Raw genomic sequence first — 19,760 nt, 5'->3', positions numbered from 1 at the left:
TCTCTAATTGGCAGAAGAGGTGTATCAGTCAGCAAATGGTAATAGACCTACAGGCTGATCTCAAAATGGTTGGACCACAAGCACACAGAACTGGGGTACAATTTGACCCAGTTCCTGACACGTCACGGTTGCTTCAAAGCATATGTTTGTGCACTCTATTGAGACCCTCCACTGTGTGTGATTATTGTGGAAGTAAAGGTATCACAGAACAGATGAAGTTAAAATATGACCAGTTCTTGTAGCACAGGGAAACATACCTTAGAAAATTTAGCATGCTTATCCCATGATAATATCATAGAGACTATTATCTTTAAAAAGATGATGAAAGAAGTACAGGGGTAAATTCCCCTGATTACCTAATTTTCCCTTGGGACTGGGTTTGTATTTAAAACAGTTGTGACCCAAAAAAAATAATACAAAATTGCAGTCGTACTGTTACTCCGATTACAAGAATGACAATGGATAAATATTTAGGAGTACTTATTGGTCAGAGTAGAAAGTGGAATAACAATATTGCTTTTCTTGTTAGAAAATATTAAAATCTATCACATATGTAGAGATATTCTTGTAAAATACACTTGTAGCACGATTAATGATTGCTTTAGCCCCAAATTAAATCTTTAATACTGTATGGGATTGTCTATTGAGGTTCAGCATATTAAAGTAATATCAAAGCGGCTGTGGTTGTTTTCATCTGATTAATTAATTAATTGACTCTTTTGCTATGATTCCTTTTATTAAATCACATTATCCTTTTATTTATATCACATTAATGCTATTGTTAAATGTTTTAAAGACTTTAAATAAATATGTAATTACAATGTGTTTACACCTACTACTGGACCTGCAGTCAGCTGAAAATTCCTGTTACAATAATTACTTTTGCTCAATCGAATTATTTTTATAAAATCATATAAATATTAATTAATCTATAGTTGAAGCAAAAAATATTTCTTCTCTTACAGCATTTAAATTAGTTATTATGAAACATTATAATAATTATTATGTTTTATATATTTTTTTATGAATAACTTTCAAAAAGACACAGCATCATTTTATTTTTATTTCAATACTTGGTTATTTCTTTTGCATTTTATTATTTTGTAATTACAAGGGACATTAATGTCAATCTGGGACTTCTGTTAGACTAAAGTTTAAATGGAGAATCCTGCACATTGTATTGGTTGTATACATAAGGTATAAGTTTCAGACATTACCGCATGGCATACTGGCATGAAGCAATGTTAAAAAACAACAACAACAGTCAGTTGTAAAGAACATGGCATCTGATGTAGTGAATGAATATTTGGCAGTGTGTTGTAATGAAATTTCTCGTGAACGAAGGTGTAAAACCCGGTGAGATTTATTTGCAACTCTTTGCACAGTACGATGATGAGACCCTTAGTTGCAGTAAAACATTTAAGTGGTGCAAATGTTTTAAAGAATGCTGTACGTCAGGGAGTGACGATCCTGGTCCAGGTGGTTCGAAGCCTACTTCATTCCCATGAAAATTCAGAGAATGTAAGAACTGATTCTTTATAATTAACCGATAAATGATCATCAAATTGCAGAAGCAATAAATGTGTCTGTGGGAACTATAAACAAAATCATTCACGGACATCTAAAATTTAGTAAGGTTAGTTATTGGGTACAAAGATACCTTTCTGCTTTTGACCGGGAAAGAAGACTGCAAATGTGCAAGCACTTAAAGCAACATTTTGACAAAGGCTTTTTTTCAATCAAATTGTTTGCTCTGATGAAACGTGAATCCACCATATTTCATCTGTGACTCACCACCTCCTAAAATATTTTGAACAATTGCTTCTGCAGGCAAAGTTATGGCCTTAGTTTTTTGGGATAAAAATGGCATCATTCACGTCGATTTTCTACACCTTGGGGTCAATGTTAACAGTGAGTACTACTGCAAAGTTCTTCCAGATGTGCACAATGCTCTCAAATAAAAAACAGCCTGGTGCGATCACTAAAGGCATTCTGTTTCCGCAGGACAATGCACGACTGCATACAGCTCACTGCATGACATGCACGGTACATGATCTTGGCTGGGAGTTATTATCACAACCCCCCTGTACAGTCTAGACCTCACTTCCAGCAATTTTCGCCTGTTTGGAACCTTGAAATTGTTCTTGGTAAGCAAACATTTCAACAGCAATGATGAGGGGAAGCAGTCAGTCCTCTCTTGGATTTAACATAACGAAAAATCTTACTACCCTGTGGTATCTAGGCACTAGTGAAACACTGGGATAAATGTAGCAGGAGATAACATCAAGAAATAAAAGTATTTTTTACTATCATGTATTCATAAATGAATTCTACATTTATTAAAAATTAATAGTCTTGGATTGACATTAACGCCCCTCATAGTGTTTTTACTATTGTTATAGACTATATTATGCTTATCTATTCAATAGTATATGTTTGTAGCAACTGTGAAAATAATTGTTGATAAAGCGGTGTTCTATTAGAGTATTATTCGTCTACTTATAGGTGTTGCCATGGAGTTTGGCGGTTGCTGCATGACAGCTATAACATTGCATATCAACCATTCTAAAAACATTTCCTTCTACTGCTTTCACAAAACAGAATCCAATTTCCTTTTCTTTTCACAGAAATTATTATTGTGAATAGATGTTAAACGTAATGTTTAGTACAATACTATTAGTAATATTACCATTACAATTGTCCTAGACTATACCTCTTATATCAGCAATTATATTCTGGAAAATAAGATATATTATTTTAAACCTCAATTACATGATTTAATTACAGAAAACACAAATTGTATTTGTTTGATGAACTTTCAAAGAAAAATGGACAAAGTGTTACAATTAGCTCCATATCACTCAAATTTTAACTCACTGTAATGATATGATCTGAAGTAAAAGGTTATGTTGACAGTCATAATGTCACGTTTTTCATTGACAATATTAAACAGATATGTGAAAATAAATTTTCTAAAATGGATGCATCACATCAGAAACCTTATTTATCGCAAAAAAGTGAAGAAGATAGAAGTTGAATAGATTAGACAGGAATACATAATTAATAATACAATGAAATCTTTAATAATTTAGAAATTTAGGAACCTTTAAAGATGAAAGTAAAAGTTTTAGAAAATGAAAGTATGGTACAGGAAACTCAGAATTGGATGATGACATTTGGAAGTTGTAGATTTTATACCAGTTTTATTTCTACTTTTAAAAAAAGGCGTGTTTTAATTTTCTAAACCCGAATTATAAGTTCAATTAATTAAACTTATTGTGATACCTAAATGGATAAGCATAATACTGAATTAAAAACAAAAATAAAAAAAAAGATTTTTGGTAACTACAAATTTATCACAGTATTCTATTATTTTGCATTATCTGTAAAATTACTGCATACATGCATTTACTACTACTTTAGATAAAGATAAAATTATTGTACAATAAATTTCCAGAACATTGTATAGTACGACAAAAATCATATATTATGCTAAAAGAATAGTAGAATGTCACCTGAATCAGGTTCTGTTGGCTCACTAGTAAGTTTCAAATTTTATGGTGACAGCTGTACTACTGTCACTAAACTCCACGTTATAACTTTAAAGTTTTTCTTGCTTATGCATAAATGACATACTGTATTTTTCAGTGTATAAGATGACCAATTATTCTATACAAAATAATTGGCGCTATTAGGCATTATATCAGGAGCCCTCAGTGCCATCTGGTGGCCTATGCATAAATCATATGGAATGTATTCTACTTATGCTGGCCTTTCAGTTCAGCTGTTAACCTTTACGAGGCATATTATTTGAATACATAGTGTTATAAAATTGTTTGTGGTCCCAAGGTTTTCTGTTATTTTTGTAATGGCTGATGTTAAAATCCCAGGTCCGTTTCAGTTGAAGAAACGATTTAATGTTAAAAAGAAGTTATCCGTGGAAGAACTAAATCATATTTGTCAAAATGAGAGTATTATAAGCAAATTTAATGCCGAAAAAGAATCTGAATATGAATATTTAGATGATTGCAATGTCGAATCAGATAGTGAAAATGATTTGAGTCAAGATGAAAATCTTACTGATACTTAACTGTGCAAAGATACTTAACTGTACACAGATAAACTGAAACTGATGACAATGGTATTCAAATAACTGAAAATAACATTGATACAATTGTAACTTGAAACCAATGATGATGATGATACTCAGGTAACTGAAAATGACATTGCTATAAGTATACTTGTATCAAAAACTACTAAACGTACTACAAATACAAAAGTGACAAGTAATAATGTGTGGGTGACCACCGGTCCACCATAATTAAAAAAAAAAATTGATTTTGTTGAAAATACTGGTTTTCGTCTTCCTGTTCAAATTGATGGTAAGCCATCAATTGTATTTTCAACTACTAGTTGATAAGTTTTTTTAACTTCTGTGAATGAAACAAATTGAATCTAGCAGTTTTAGAACATAAATTAATCACCTTAAATCTCATTTATCATGAAAACCTGTAACAAAGACAAATCTTGTGTGTTTCTGGGACTTGTTTTACACATGGGGGATAATATGTTAAAACAAAATAAAAGATTATTGGTGTACCCATCATTTAATATCCCAACTTTCCATATTATAGGGCCAGAATAGATATACAGTAATAACGAAAGATCTTCATTTTTGTAATAATGAATAAGCATCAGGCAATCATATACATAAGATGCGACCTTTATTGATTTTTTTAATGAAAAAAATGGTTACTTGTATGATCCTAAAAAAGGAATGTATAGACGAGTCTATGGTTTTGCGGTGTGGTCGCCTAATTTTTCGACAGTATATAAAGAATAAAAATTCATATATACAGGATTAAAAATCTATTAGATAAGTAGTATTCTAAAATCAATAATAATTTTCATAATAAAGTAATTATATTGTATATAAATTAACATGATTACAAAGAGAACCATTAAATCCAGTTGGTGCCAAATGGTGTTGTGGCCCTAAAGAATATCAGGAGACCAATATCACCAAGAGGCATCGTAGATTTTATATGCAATTAGAGTAAAAATGTTAATAAACTCCCCTCCCTGTATTATCCAAATTATTATTACTATTAAAAAAATTAAAAGTGTTTTTTGAGGAAAATGTTGTCAGATTAAGTGGCACTCAAAGTGTTAATTAAAGTTAAGTGACTAATTTGAACAGTTTAATTTGAACTAATTTGAAGAGTTTCAATGAATATAATTAAGTTATATCAATGTTTGAAGCTCTTAACTTTATTTTATATTTGAATCATATTTGGTTTGTGTTTATCAATTAATGTGCACAATGCATAATGTTTAACCATTATGGACATACCTTCAAAAAAAGTATTTTAGTTAAATTTTAGATTTAAAGATCATTTGGAACATCACGTAAAATAATATTTTTTAACATCACTTTTGAAATAAGCACGTTATTAATATTAAAAAAACAATGTATTACTCAGGGTAACAATTACCCTGAGCTAACAATTATCCATTGTAATTACAATGTATTACTCAGGGTAACAATGTATTACTTATAAAGTAACTGTAGTAAGATATTTTAGGAACACAATCATTGACGACAAAAAAATTGATGATTTATGAGATATGTTTAGCACCAATTATGAAGCTCCACAAAATCTTAACTGTGTCTTATAGTATTAACAATTTTTGCTTCATTACTTGATCAAATTGAACAGCATTTGTATGTTGTAAGTTCGATGGCTGATGTATAACAATCGAAATTTCATCTCCAGGATCATCAGCCAATGCGATACTTATTACAGCAATCTTTAAATCCAAAGAAGGCATGACAGGTCCACAATATCCAAGAGAAAGCATGTTCATTATTTTTGAACACCAAAGTTCAACAAAAATCTATTACTCTTAAATAAATTCTGACTTCTATTAAAATGTTTAAAGATGTTAACTATGAAAAAAAAACAATATTGGCTGTTTTACATTGACAACATGTCCTCTCACAATATCAAAACGATAGAGTTTTTGACAAGTCAATGCAGTAGTTGTCCTATACCCTTTATAATCTGCCGACCTACCATCCTGCAATTCTACCACCAAAGAAGATAACTTAGACAATCACATACAACAATGGATGCCTTTCAGAGAAAGGATTGTTTTAGAAACATACCAAAGGTTTTGTGTATACGTCCCAAGGAAATTACTTTGAACGGGATAACAACTATTTTAAATACAATAAGGTTATATATATTTTTTTATACTAATAAAGGAACTTTCTCCATCTCATATTATGTCTAAAATTATTCTATAATCTATTTGAAAAATAATTCTATACAGTGAAATTTACAGGCATTTTTATATTTTGACACCTAATCAAATAATTAATTACTTATTATTAATCAACAATATTATTATTAAATATTTCACAATACAGCTTTTTCAATAAAATATAGGCTTTTTATTATACAGAAGACATTTTCCAATGGTAGGTAACCTGTGATAAAATTAATAAAAAAAAATATTATAACTCTCCAAGTAGCCAAGATCATAAATATGTGTACTGCAAATTTTCTGAAAATTTCACTATTCATAGTTTATAATTAATTTATACATATTTTCTGGTATCAACTAAGCCATTTAAATTATTTTTTTATAGTTTGATATTTTCATTTTTTATAATAGTTTTTATATTTACTACCATGACTGGCCAAGGCAATGAACATAAACATATAGTCATTTCAGTGTATTTACACGTATAAAAATGTTAAAAATTCTGATATGTGATAAAAAACTTAATCAGTGATTATTTCGATCAAAGATTTTTTAAGTATTTTTATTGTATTTTTCTTGTTTAAGACTGGATATGCAAGTTAAAAAATATTAAGAATAAATTTATTATTAAGTCCTTCATTTTATTTTCTTTCTGAAAAAGAAAAATCTAAAGTCTACTTAAGTAAAAATCTGAAGTCTATTTAAATATCCACATTTTTCTTTTTTCTGTTTTGTTTTCAGTGCTTTATTGTGCTTTATTCCATTAAAAATTTTTGATTTCTTTTTGTTTTAGTGTTTATTTATTTCTCTATTAACTTATCCTTTTGTTTATATTTAAGAATGCAACAATTTTTGCTGAAAAGCATAGTCAAAATTCTTAAAAAAATAACAATATAAACCTCTATCACACCGGACAATGAAAGCATTTCATGTAACTCAACACAATATTTCAGTTTACAAGGAAGACCTTTATTATGTTTTCATTGCCATTTTTAATAAATTATCAAACAATTTGAAAATCCTTCTACTAATTTATTTAAAATAAAAATAAAAGATTTTTTTTATGGCAAAATAATATCCTGTCAAAGAATTTTTAAATAATACTAATAAAAAAAACTTGAAGACCCTGAATGATTTACTAATATTATTTAATTTATTTATATATAGAAGTGGATGCTGTTATTTATTTTTTGATAGCAAAGATAATAATATATTTGTTGCAAATATAACTAGACAAGTAAACATTTTTAATCATCAAATTTTAATTTTCTGATAATGATGTTTTATTAGAATGCTTCAAAATAACATGTTGGTTGGAGTACCGGTTACATATGTACTGCAAGAGCATTTACAGTGAGGCATCCTATACGTCCCTCGATTTCCTTTCTGGATGGAACATACAGGTGATCTTAGGTAATTGGTAAAAAAAAGATCAAATTTACCATCACTTTGGTGCGATACCACATGTGTGTAGAATTGGTACAGTTGGAGCCTAAAGAAGACTGACATTTACACAGCTTATAACATTGCTAAGTAAAACAAATAATTCTCTCAATGAGTGACAAGTAGCGTTAGAAGAGACTTTTTGGACATTCTGTATGTATGTAAGCAATTATTTAAAAATTAAAAAAAATCTATTTTTTTGTCTGCTTTATTTTATTTTATCTCAGCTAATAATTTTATTTTTTTGTCTGCTAATATTTTACGGTGATTAAGATTAGTGAAATATATAATAAATAATTTTTTATTTGATATAAGAAATGCTAATTATGTGATTTGACTTTTAGTCACAGATTAAAATAAAACAATCAGGAATAAAATATGTATTTTTATCAAAAAAAATTTTAATCAAAAATGGGAGAAACAATACTGAGATCTGAATTTAAGAGAGCATTAAAAGATTTAAATGGCAGAAAGGCTCCTGGAATAGACGGAATACCTGTAGAATTACTGCGCAGTGCAGGGGAGGAGGCGATTGATAGATTATACAAACTGGTGTGTAATATTTATGAAAAAGGGGAATTTCCGTCAGACTTCAAAAAAAGTGTTATAGTAATGATACCAAAGAAATCAGGGGCAGATAAATGTGAAGAATACAGAACAATTAGTTTAACTAGTCATGCATCAAAAATCTTAACTAGAATTCTATACAGAAGAATTGAGAGGAGAGTGGAGGAAGTGTTAGGAGAAGACCAATTTGGTTTCAGGAAAAGTATAGGGACAAGGGAAGCAATTTTAGGCCTCAGATTAATAGTAGAAGGAAGATTAAAGAAAAACAAACCAACATACTTGGCGTTTATAGACCTAGAAAAGGCATTCGATAACGTAGACTGGAATAAAATGTTCAGCATTTTAAAAAAATTAGGGTTCAAATACAGAGATAGAAGAACAATTGCTAACATGTACAGGAACCAAACAGCAACAGTAGCAATTGAAGAACATAAGAAAGAAGCCATAATAAGAAAGGGAGTCCGACAAGGATGTTCTCTATCTCCGTTACTTTTTAATCTTTACATGGAACTAGCAGTTAATGATGTTAAAGAACAATTTAGATTCGGAGTAACAGTACAAGGTGAAAAGATAAAGATGCTACGATTTGCTGATGATATAGTAATTCTAGCCGAGAGTAAAAAGGATTTAGAAGAAAAAATGAACGGCATAGATGAAGTCCTACGCAAGAACTATCGCATGAAAATAAACAAGAACAAAACAAAAGTAATGAAATGTAGTAGAAATAACAAAGATGGACCACTGAATGTGAAAATAGGAGGAGAAAAGATTATGGAGGTAGAAGAATTTTGTTATTTGGGAAGTAGAATTACTAAAGATGGACGAAGCAGGAGCGATATAAAATGCCGAATAGCACAAGCTAAACGAGCCTTCAGTAAGAAATACAATTTGTTTACATCAAAAATTAATTTAAATGTCAGGAAAAGATTTTTGAAAGTGTATGTTTGGAGTGTCGCTTTATATGGAAGTGAAACTTGGACAATCGGAGTATCTGAGAAGAAAAAATTAGAAGCTTTTGAAATGTGGTGCTGTAGGAGAATGTTAAAAATCAGATGGGTGGATAAAGTGACAAATGAAGAGGTATTGCGGCAAATAGATGAAGAAAGAAGCATTTGGAAAAATATAGTTAAAAGAAGAGACAGACTTATAGGCCACATACTAAGGCATCCTGGAATAGTCGCTTTAATTTTGGAAGGACAGGTAGAAGGGAAAAATTGTGTACGCAGGCCACGTTTGGAATATGTAAAACAAATTGTTAGGGATGTAGGATGTAGAGGGTATACTGAAATGAAACGACTAGCACTAGACAGGGAATCTTGGAGAGCTGCATCAAACCAGTCAAATGACTGAAGACAAAAAAAAAAATCAAAAAAAAAGAAGTCATTAAAGCAGTTTTATTTATTTATTTTTTAAAAAGACTTGTAGAGTTATATAACTTTCCTTACAAAATGGGACCCAAGGAGATTAAATGACAACCTGTATTTGGAAGTCATCATAAAAATTTCATATAAATTGGTTTATCCAACCTGAAGATAATAATCAAAACAATAACTGATGAAAAAAGGATTAGGCTTTTAATACTCTGCTCTAAATGAAATTGCCCAAATACATCTTAAAAATATTACCAAAGTGAAATAAAAATATCATAAAATCATCTAATTAGTACTGGACTTCAAAAAATAAAAGTGTTTTCTACCATTATTTTACAGAGGTTTGAATAATACTGAATACTATCAGGCAGTGTCATAACTCCCTCAGGAGCATTAAATTATGTAAAAAAATTTACTTACCCATTGAATAAAATTCTGATTCAAGATCCATAAGGTTCATATTCGATAAAATTTATTGATAAAAGTTATTTTTTTATTAAAGGGGGTTATGAAATGTCAAGAAATGCAACATTTAACCAAATAAAAATTCTTTCTTTTAAACAGTATACAGCCCAGAAAGTAAAACTAGCATTTAAAGAGAAATAATATTCAAGAAAACTCATAACTGAAAAGAAATGTACATAAATAAGTTTGACCTTCAAGAAAAATATAATTTTAAATAATGTTTATAATTTAAATAATGTAATTTTTATCAAAAACAAAAACCATTTCAAAATTGATACAAGACAATGTACAAATGTGTTAACAGTACAGAAATATGGCTAAAGTAAAAGCTAAAAAATTTGTGTACCAGTTACTCGGAAAGAGTTAATTCATTATAAAAATAAAACATAAAAAAGTGTTCTCAAAACAAACTGAAAATTTTAGCCACTTGGAGGTTGATATAATATTAAAAACAAAACAAAAAAGTATTATATATTATTAATAATATGAATTACACGTGAAAAATAATCCATTATATACAGATGAGTCACAGGAACCTATCGATTTTTAAAGCAAAATAAATTAACAATCTTGACGTGTAGGCGGGAATCTAAATGGCTGTGATTTCATATATCAGATGCAACTTCACAAAAAATGGAACAATAGATGACTGTACACTATGTGTTCGTAATAGAATTATATTTTAAGAATAGTGATTTGGTTGTGATCAACCAATTCAATGTTCCACAAAATGGTGCCATTCCTAGCCGCACTATGATAAAATTGTGGATAAAAAATTCCTGTATTACTGCTTTTGTAATGAAAAACAAACCACTTGTGCATTCCATGAGAAATCCTACAAACATTGACAGAGTCAGCCAGGTAACAATGAGGAGCCCTCAGCACTCAATTAGAAAGCTTTATTTATCCACAGCAGTGTCAGAAGAATGCTGCACTAGGATTTGAACTTTCATCTATACAAGCAAATCAGATGAAATCTTGTGCAAATTTTATTAACTTTTTACTGATAAAATGGTCTTGCTAATTAGTGATGAAGTGCATTTTCATTTATTGAAGACAGTGAAGAAAAAAACATTTTTGTTACTTATCTGCTATAAATCCTAAGCATCCATTTTTCATAATCCAATTGTAACTATCTGATGTGTTCTGACAAGTTTCATAATCATAAACCCTTTTTTCTTAAAAAGAGAAAGGGCACATGGCGACAGTTAATTCTGATCATACACAATGATATTTACAAAATTTTCTTGTTCCTGAATTGCTTGTGTCATGGGGTCGATTTGACTATGGCATGGTTCCAGCAGGATGGAACTGCAACCCAATTGCCATAGCATTTACAGCATTAATTCGAGAGATTTTTTCAAACTACAATAATTTCCAAAGGAGGAGAAATATTGGGGTATCCAAAATTTCCTATTGGGGTATCTAAAGTCTACAGCGTTCATTAGTTATAATATTAACAAACTCAAAGCCATAGCACAAGAAGAGATATAGATATACATACACAAGAAGAGATTAGAACAATCCCAGACACTATGTGTAAATTTTGATACAAAATCTGAACAAGGGTATGGAAAATGGTGGAGGAAATTTGACTTATACGCTAATTAAAAAATGAAGTTATGTCAATAAATGGTATTATATTTTGTATTTTCTATTTCAGGTTTCTGTGACTTAGTCTGTACATATTTCTATTATATATACATATATATTCAATATAATTTAAAAAGCATTATATTAACGTAATAATTGGCACAATTATATAAATACAGTATTTTACTTGAGTATAGAAAATAAAACTTACAAAATATTTAACAATAAAAACACAGTATTTATTACATAAAATAATATCTTATGCCATTATAACAAAATTTATATAAGAAAAATAAAAACAGATACATAATTAACATGTAATTTTTACCAGAGCTATAAATAAAATACATTACACACTACTTTTACAAACTACTTTCACACATACACATTAAATTGTAACTTAAAAAAAGTTGAATTTGTTTCTTATTAAAAGTTCATCTTTCCTATAATAATAGCTGCAATAACATTTTTTTTATGAAAATTTAAAACAATAAAATACGGAACATATAATACACGCATAATTTCTCAAATGGTATACAATGAATTTGACACTTAGATAATATTATATATAAATATTTCTTTAATATAACAACATTTGAAATGAATTATTTAACAAAAGCCATTATGTATTATTATATAGATATTTATACTTACACAATGATTCTCGGATGAATTCATTCATTAGTTTTTATATATCATTCGCCGTTCATGTCTGTCAATTAAGGCAAAGGTACGATTACCTGAACATACGTAACCGGAAAGTAACCTGTTCTACCATTAATACTTCCTTCATACCAGTTTTCATCTACTTTTTGAGTTAAAATAATTGTGTCACCCTCCTAAAAAAGAAGAGAAAGAACAAATATTGGCGATTGTTACTTGCTTAATAACAAATATTTTCATAACAATATTGATCAAACAAAATAGTTTTCTCAGCATGTGTGTGTGCGCACGCGCATGCACACACACGCAGAGCAGTAAATGTAGCATATTAATACATAGTGTAATTAATGGTTACAGGAATAATAATAGACAGATTAATTAGTAATCACAAAAAAAGTAGAGAATAATAGAAATAATAAATTCAATAAAAAAATTATTTCATAAATTATATAATTTTAATGCTAAACATAAGAGGATGAGTAAAACATACACTGGATTTTTATCTTCATGTCTCGCATACAAATATGAGTGAGCTGGCACAGAAGGATATTAAGGATGGAGATGTGAAACGGTGCCTTGGAATTCATCTCTCTGATCAGTAGCAACTTGTCAGTACAAGTGATTCCATCTTCGGTTCAATACATTATCGTGAAGTTTCTCATGAATGACAATGTAAAACACTCATAATTTTGATTAGACTGAGAGTACAGTTTTGGGATATGACAGTTATACACCCGAATTTGGGACAGCAAATTTAAAGGAAGAGTGTGAAGCTGTAGAAAATGAGACACAAAAGATATTCAAGGACAAGCATGACGGATGACAAAATTAAATCAATTTATGACTTTATCGAAGACAATTAACATCTTATGGGTGATGAAATTGCTTTAGAAGTGGCTAATCAGTCATAAACATGCCCATTCCATTATCACAACACTTCAGATTCCACAAAGTCTGTGCGAGTAGGTTACAAGATTTTGACCAGAAATAAGAAAATAAGGCCCAACAAAATTTGCTAAGTCTTGTTAACTGATTTTGATGACAGCAAAATAATTTTCTGCATCTAATAGTCAATGTGATGAGACATGAGTTCATCATTACACTCCCAAGTGTAAATCATTGAATATATATTGGTGTAAGAGTAGAGAGCTTTGTCCTATAAAGGCAAAAATGCATCTGTCAGCTGGAAAAGTCCTTTTAATCATATTTTGGGGCTAGAAAGATGTGTGGGACTGGGATGATACGAGGTGCTTCCCAGAAGTTTGAGAAATTTTACCATAAAAATAAAATAGCTTACCATAACTTATAATTTCCACTGTCTCCTTCAAAGTAATCCCCTTGGGCATTGATACAGTGATCCCAGCATTTTTTCCATGATTCCATGCATCCCTGGAAGTCTGCAGGTGTAAGTGTTCAAAACAAGTTCTGCGTTTCTTCCTGAATCTCCTGAATTGCGTTAAAACGACGGCCTTTCAATTGAAATTTTATTTTCAGAAAGAGAAAAAATTCACATGGGGGAAGGTCAGGTGAATAGGGTGGGTGGGGAATCACTACCGTCTTTTTGGAAGCCAAAAAATTCAGAACGGCTAGCGATGTGTGCGCAGGCGCATTGTCATGGTGCAGAATCCAGCTGTTGTTACCCCACAGATCTGAAAGTTTGCGCCTAATGTTTTCACGTAACCGCTTCAAAACTTCACAATAGAACATCCCATTGACAGTTTGATCAAGAGGAACAAATTCCTTATGGATAATGCCTTTGATGTCGAAAAAAACAATCATCATGGACTTCACGTTGCTGCGAACTTGGCGTGCTTTTCTTGGCTGCGGTGAACTTGGCGACTTCCACTGCGACGACTGCTGCTTAGTTTCAGGGTCATACCCGTACACCCATGTCTCATCACCAGTTATGATGTTGGAGATGAAGTTAGGGTCATCTATTGCTGAATTTTTCAATTCGCTACAGACAGCTACGCGATTTTGTTTCTGGTCACTGTTCAACAGTCTCGGTACAAATTTTGCAGCAATGCGTCTCATATTCAAATTGTCTGACAAGATGCGTTGCACGGACCCATATGACATTCGTATGATTGCACAAACATCATGGATTGTTTGTCTATGATCTGCAACAACAGCCTCTCGCACTTTCACAATGTTTTCCGGTGTTGCACTTGTTGATGGTCTTCCTGAACGCTCATCGTCATCGACTGATGTTCGTCCATCTTTGAATCGTTTGTACCACAAAAAAGTTTTACTTTTACTCATAGCATTGTCACCAAATGCACAAATTCCACAAGCATGCGATGGGTTTCAGCACCAGTTTTTTTAAGCATAAAGCAAAATTTGATGCAGGTTCTTTGCCCTTAAAATATGCCATTTAGAACTTTGCCGAAGCAGTAAAACACAATGTTACACAACCGCACAAAAGGGAACAATGCAGCATCTTACCGTCACAGCTGTTGGAACACTGATTCACAAGGAGTACTGTTAGCCACATCTAGCGGCAGCAGGTCGTACCAGCAATGGTTTGCCCGTGAAATTCAAATTCCCTGAACTTTTGGGTAGCACCACGTATATCAATTTTTAGCATGAATATTGTGCTGTGAATGTTGCGCACCATTGCCAGCTATGGACAAAATGAAAACCACCTACAGAACAAAAGGCACCTTCAGGCACACAAGTGGTTCTCTTTCACATCAACACCAGGTCTTACACAGTTATTAGCAAGTATATGTGATAAACTTATACAAATTTACCGGGAAAAATTAGATTATCATACATACGAACAATCCTGATTTTTATCCCCCCTACAATTTTTTTTTTGTTTGGATCATTGAAGCAGGTACATGGAGGATATTGATATCTGAGTGATAACAAAGTAAAGGAGATTGTGCGTAGTTAGCTAATGATGTGTCCTCAAATATTTTATGCAGAAGGGATTCATCACAAACTCTTTCCCACATGTTGAGAAAAAAGTGTAGAACTTTAGGGAGGATATGTGGAAAAGCAATAAATATGATTTTTATTTTATTTTGTATTAATAAATGTAAAAACAAAAGTCCAGTCTCTATTTGAGTGACCCTCACAATTAAAAATTAAAACAATGCATTTATAACAATCAGTAACTTTTTAAAAATTCTCTTCATTTTGATGTATATTTCATTTCTTTCACGCTTTATTCCTCAACTACGAATGTTTGAATCTCACATTTATTTTATGAACACACTGTACATAAAACTGAATCAGACTGTAAAAATTTTATATTGAACAAACAGGATAAAAACTTAGAAAGTTTTAAAAACAAACATTTACCAGAAAATTACTTTAAACTATGCTAAATACTTAATAAAGGAAACAAAGTACATGGATAAACTTGTTCAAAATGATCCTAAAACTCCTTAAGGCAATGTGTGTTGTTTTTAACAATCTACGATCCTGATAATTCTGCAACAATATACTGCTTGGAAATACATATTGCATGCGACTAAAGAGGCTGTTGTGATCAACCTGTCAATCTGAACCTCCCTTCATACTCAATGTAATGTAATTCCACTCCCTTAATACTCTAGTTTGCGATTTTCACTTCTTTTTCTTTCTGAAATTAAAGAAGGAAGTTAAGATATTTATTTCCCTACAGATGAAAAAATGAAACATGCAATGAGATAGTGGATCAAGGAAAGACCATGAGTATTCTTTGCTGATGGAATGAGTAAACTGGTTCACCAATGGGAGAAATGCGTAGCTGTAAATGGTGATTACATGGAAAAATAAATGTAAGCTTTTCATGTAAATAAAATTTACTTTTATGCCAAATTTGTTTCGTTTCACTACCTCTTTTCATTTGTGAGTTATGAGCGATTACGCATTACATTTCAGTCATACCTTGCACATAGAAAATAATGTAAGATGTTTTAAAATGGCACAATGAACATACATAGAAAAGGCATTCTGGGTGATCATCAATTATCAACAAGCCAAAAAAAAAATGAATGTCGATGATTAAATTTAGTTCAGTCTTGTGCAATAGAAATTTAGTAAACTTGGATTTTTCAACTTTTTTTTATTTCCTTTGTACAGTTAAAGAATTTCATTTGAGTGGCAAGAAATAAAGTATTGAGTTATGAAGTCTACAATATGTTGTTTTGGAAAATTAATACTTATATCTCTTTAGAAAATCTATAGAACTATTTTTTTTTTTAATTTACTAATTTTTATAATTAAATCACATAAATCATTAGAACAAATTTCAAAAATATTAGTTACATTAGAATTTTTTATTAATTAATTATATTTACCTTGAAGCCTAATTCACCAGGATTTTCAGGTTCAAAATCATAAAGAGCAGTGCAACAAGGAGCACGATTCATTGGAGTTCTTGCTGGGGAACTCTTTACTGGTGACGGCAAAGGAGAAGCTGTAAAAAAAAAAATGCATATAAACATCAAATAATGGTAAACCTTAATGAAATAATATAACAAAACCTTACTTTTAATACAATATTATAAAAATTGTAAAAAGTAAAGTAGAATCTGTTACCAGATGATATCACCAGATTTTTAATTAGTATATTAATAATTTGTAATTGTTGCATGTTGAAATACAAAAATAATAAACACTTAGATAAAAAAAATTTCATTAAAATAATTATAAAAAAAATACAGTCATTATAAAAAATATCTTTGGATATACTAATAGACAGATAAGGATCCTAGATAAGACAATAAACTACCCGAATCAATTCTGACGGGTAAACTGTCCCACTTGTTCCTTTTCCTTGATCCCTTCTTCCCCGTCACTGATTCGGTGTGTATAAATCTGAAACTGCTAGATTCTCCATTCTGAGACCTAAAAAGACAAGCCCATTCTTATTACTTGGTAGGAAGCTACCAGTGGAGTTACTAGCTCTATTTCTCTGATCGGTGGTTGCAAAAACAAGCCTAATGCTGAAATGCGTATCAGATAAAGTTGGGCCTCCTAATCTTCCTAAAAATTTTCAAAAGCACAAAATGCATACTGTATAATATCAAAATATAACAACGTATATCCAAATTGAATTTTAGAATAAAACATACTCGTGAAATTTAAATTACCAAAATTATACAAGCAACAACATATATATAAGCAAGTATCAATTTCTGTAATAAATCAACATAACTTCTTTGCTATTAAGACAGATGACACATTACATAATCACAGTTTTATAATAAAAAAGTGATAAAACACCATCACTCTTAGTGAAAGAAATAATTTGTAAATTTTTATAATTTATCTCATTCTTCCTATATTATGTAAAGTACTTGAATATAGAAGTACCACTCAAAGTTGCCTTCTCTGAAAATAATTATGTTTAATTGCTATGAACATTTTAAACTAATCTCTATGGTAAAAATTTCACTTTTAGAATGAATCTACATTTTGTCACCAAAGTTCCTACACCATTATTCATTAATTTTATGTACCCATATTTGTTGTTTTGCTTTTTGTTCCACGATAAAATTCTAATGAAAATTAAATCGTTTTTCTCACATTTTTATACTTTTTTCCCAAATTTATGAACACCTCCTTTTCTTCCATGTTCAGCCTGGCATTTTAAACTGACAGATTAAAATGTAATAATAAATTTTTGCATTAATAAATGACTCAATAGATAACTGTGTGTATATCATTATCCTAATATAACTTTACTACTGACCATCATGAAAATAATAAAAAAAAATATCTATTCAAATACTTTTTACTTCATTTTTTTAAAATTATTATATATTTTACTCATTCTGTACTGAATTTAAAGGATTCAGCTTTATAATGAAGTTGTATTAATGACATGAAAATTAAAAATAGTATACAAAATGGAATTTTATCGATCATAATTTATTGTGGAAAGTTTAACACATTAGCTGCAGTACTGTTTAAGTATGTTCTGTATAAACAATTATGGAAAGCTGACCTAGAATCTCCTCTTGATTTTTCTCCTGTACATAAGCTCCTAGATAGTTGATGAAAATTTTTTAATTTACAGTCACTTTGATGCGATACTGAACATAAAGAATTGGTATGTTTGTAACCTAAACAAGAATGACAGCTTGTAAAACTGTTAAGTAACACAAACAGTTCTACCAATGAGTGACAGATAGTGTTAAAAGAGGTGTCCTGCAACACACCAGTGGAAACGTAATACTAGACAGTAGGGACTTAACATACATAAAAAATAAAATACTACAGCTAACATGTTAATCAATGTCAAAAATAAACTTAATGTCCACTTATTTCTGGGAACACCAGTTGTCACTGACTGATTTTAGAATTAAAAAAGGTATATTTTATTGCTCAATTACTTTTTAACGTCAATATAGATAATAAAGTTAATATCTACAAAGTACTATGCACAAAGAGCCTGTTGGATGGTTACAACAAGTGAGGGCTAACAATCAGTTCACTTCACAACAATATACAGGCAAACATTTTAAAATGGAAAATTTTATGAAAAATTATATTACACAATTGATTACTCTTTCAACAAAATTTCATAAAATTCAGAAAACATATTTGGCTACACAACTGCATTATAATGAAAACACAAAATGACATAAGATCATGTTAAAAAAGAACGTCTCTTGGTTCAGTCAAATGTATTTAAATAACAATTATTTTTATAAATATTAAAATGAATAATAACCATTTTTCTTTTTTATTAATTGATATTATACTTGAGTAAGTAGATTTGATCGATCAATTTTTTCATTGATCCTTGTAAGAAAATTCCACAGAAATCCTTTTTATTACATACAAAGTAACACAAACATAGATTTTTTATATAATTTATACATAATTACTTTTCTAAAATCGATCCTTTCAAGAATTATATCCTTGTGCACTATACAAATTATATAAATCTGATCAACCTAAGAACAGAATAAAATAAAATAAAATAGGATGACACCTACCTTATTCCATAATTCAAGCAAGGGCGCTTTTGCATGTCCCTTGCATCATCAGTTGCTCTATATAATTTTTCAAATCATTCATACCAAATTATACATTAAATATGAAGTCATTTTATAAAATTAAATTACAAAGTCAAAATTAAAATCAATAATAAAAATAAAATAGAAATCCATGTGGACTAGCTAATCAGAGTTATATCACTATTCTATTCTATTTTGTTTTTATTATTGATTTTAATTTCATTTTATAAAATGACGTTATGTTTTTATATATATATATATATACATACAATTTTTAATTTGAATTTAAATTTGGTAAAGGATCTTTTAACAGTTTTAAATTTTAAATCTTATGCATAATATAGGATTTTTAATTTCAATTATAATGCGTAATTTGGTATGAACAATTTGAAAAATTATATAGAGCATCTGATGATGCGAGGGACTC

At 30.0% G+C, this 19,760-nt stretch overlaps 1 protein-coding gene across 15 annotated transcripts in view; it reads right to left on the bottom strand.

Annotated features, from left to right (window-relative positions):
* EndoA (SH3 domain containing GRB2 like, endophilin-A) overlaps positions 1 to 19,760 on the bottom strand; it is a 478,525-nt gene that overhangs the window by 29,801 nt on the left and 428,964 nt on the right. For 14 of the 15 annotated variants that reach the window (XM_075361486.1, XM_075361385.1, XM_075361481.1 and 11 more), the window contains 2 exons: positions 16,664 to 16,782; positions 12,363 to 12,547 (listed from right to left, as the gene is read on the bottom strand). In XM_075361486.1, coding sequence (XP_075217601.1) covers positions 12,428 to 12,547; positions 16,664 to 16,782 — 239 coding nt within the window. In that variant the 3' untranslated portion in view covers positions 12,363 to 12,427. Of the gene's footprint in view, positions 1 to 9,492; positions 12,548 to 16,663; positions 16,783 to 19,760 lie in introns of those variants that run through there. The other variant, XM_075361395.1, reaches the window with a different exon arrangement.

This window comes from Lycorma delicatula, chromosome 1, assembly GCF_047948215.1.
Source record: "Lycorma delicatula isolate Av1 chromosome 1, ASM4794821v1, whole genome shotgun sequence".
NCBI lineage: Eukaryota > Metazoa > Arthropoda > Insecta > Hemiptera > Fulgoridae > Lycorma > Lycorma delicatula.
Note: the sequence above shows the minus strand (reverse complement) of the source record. Positions and strands in the feature narration are given on the sequence as shown.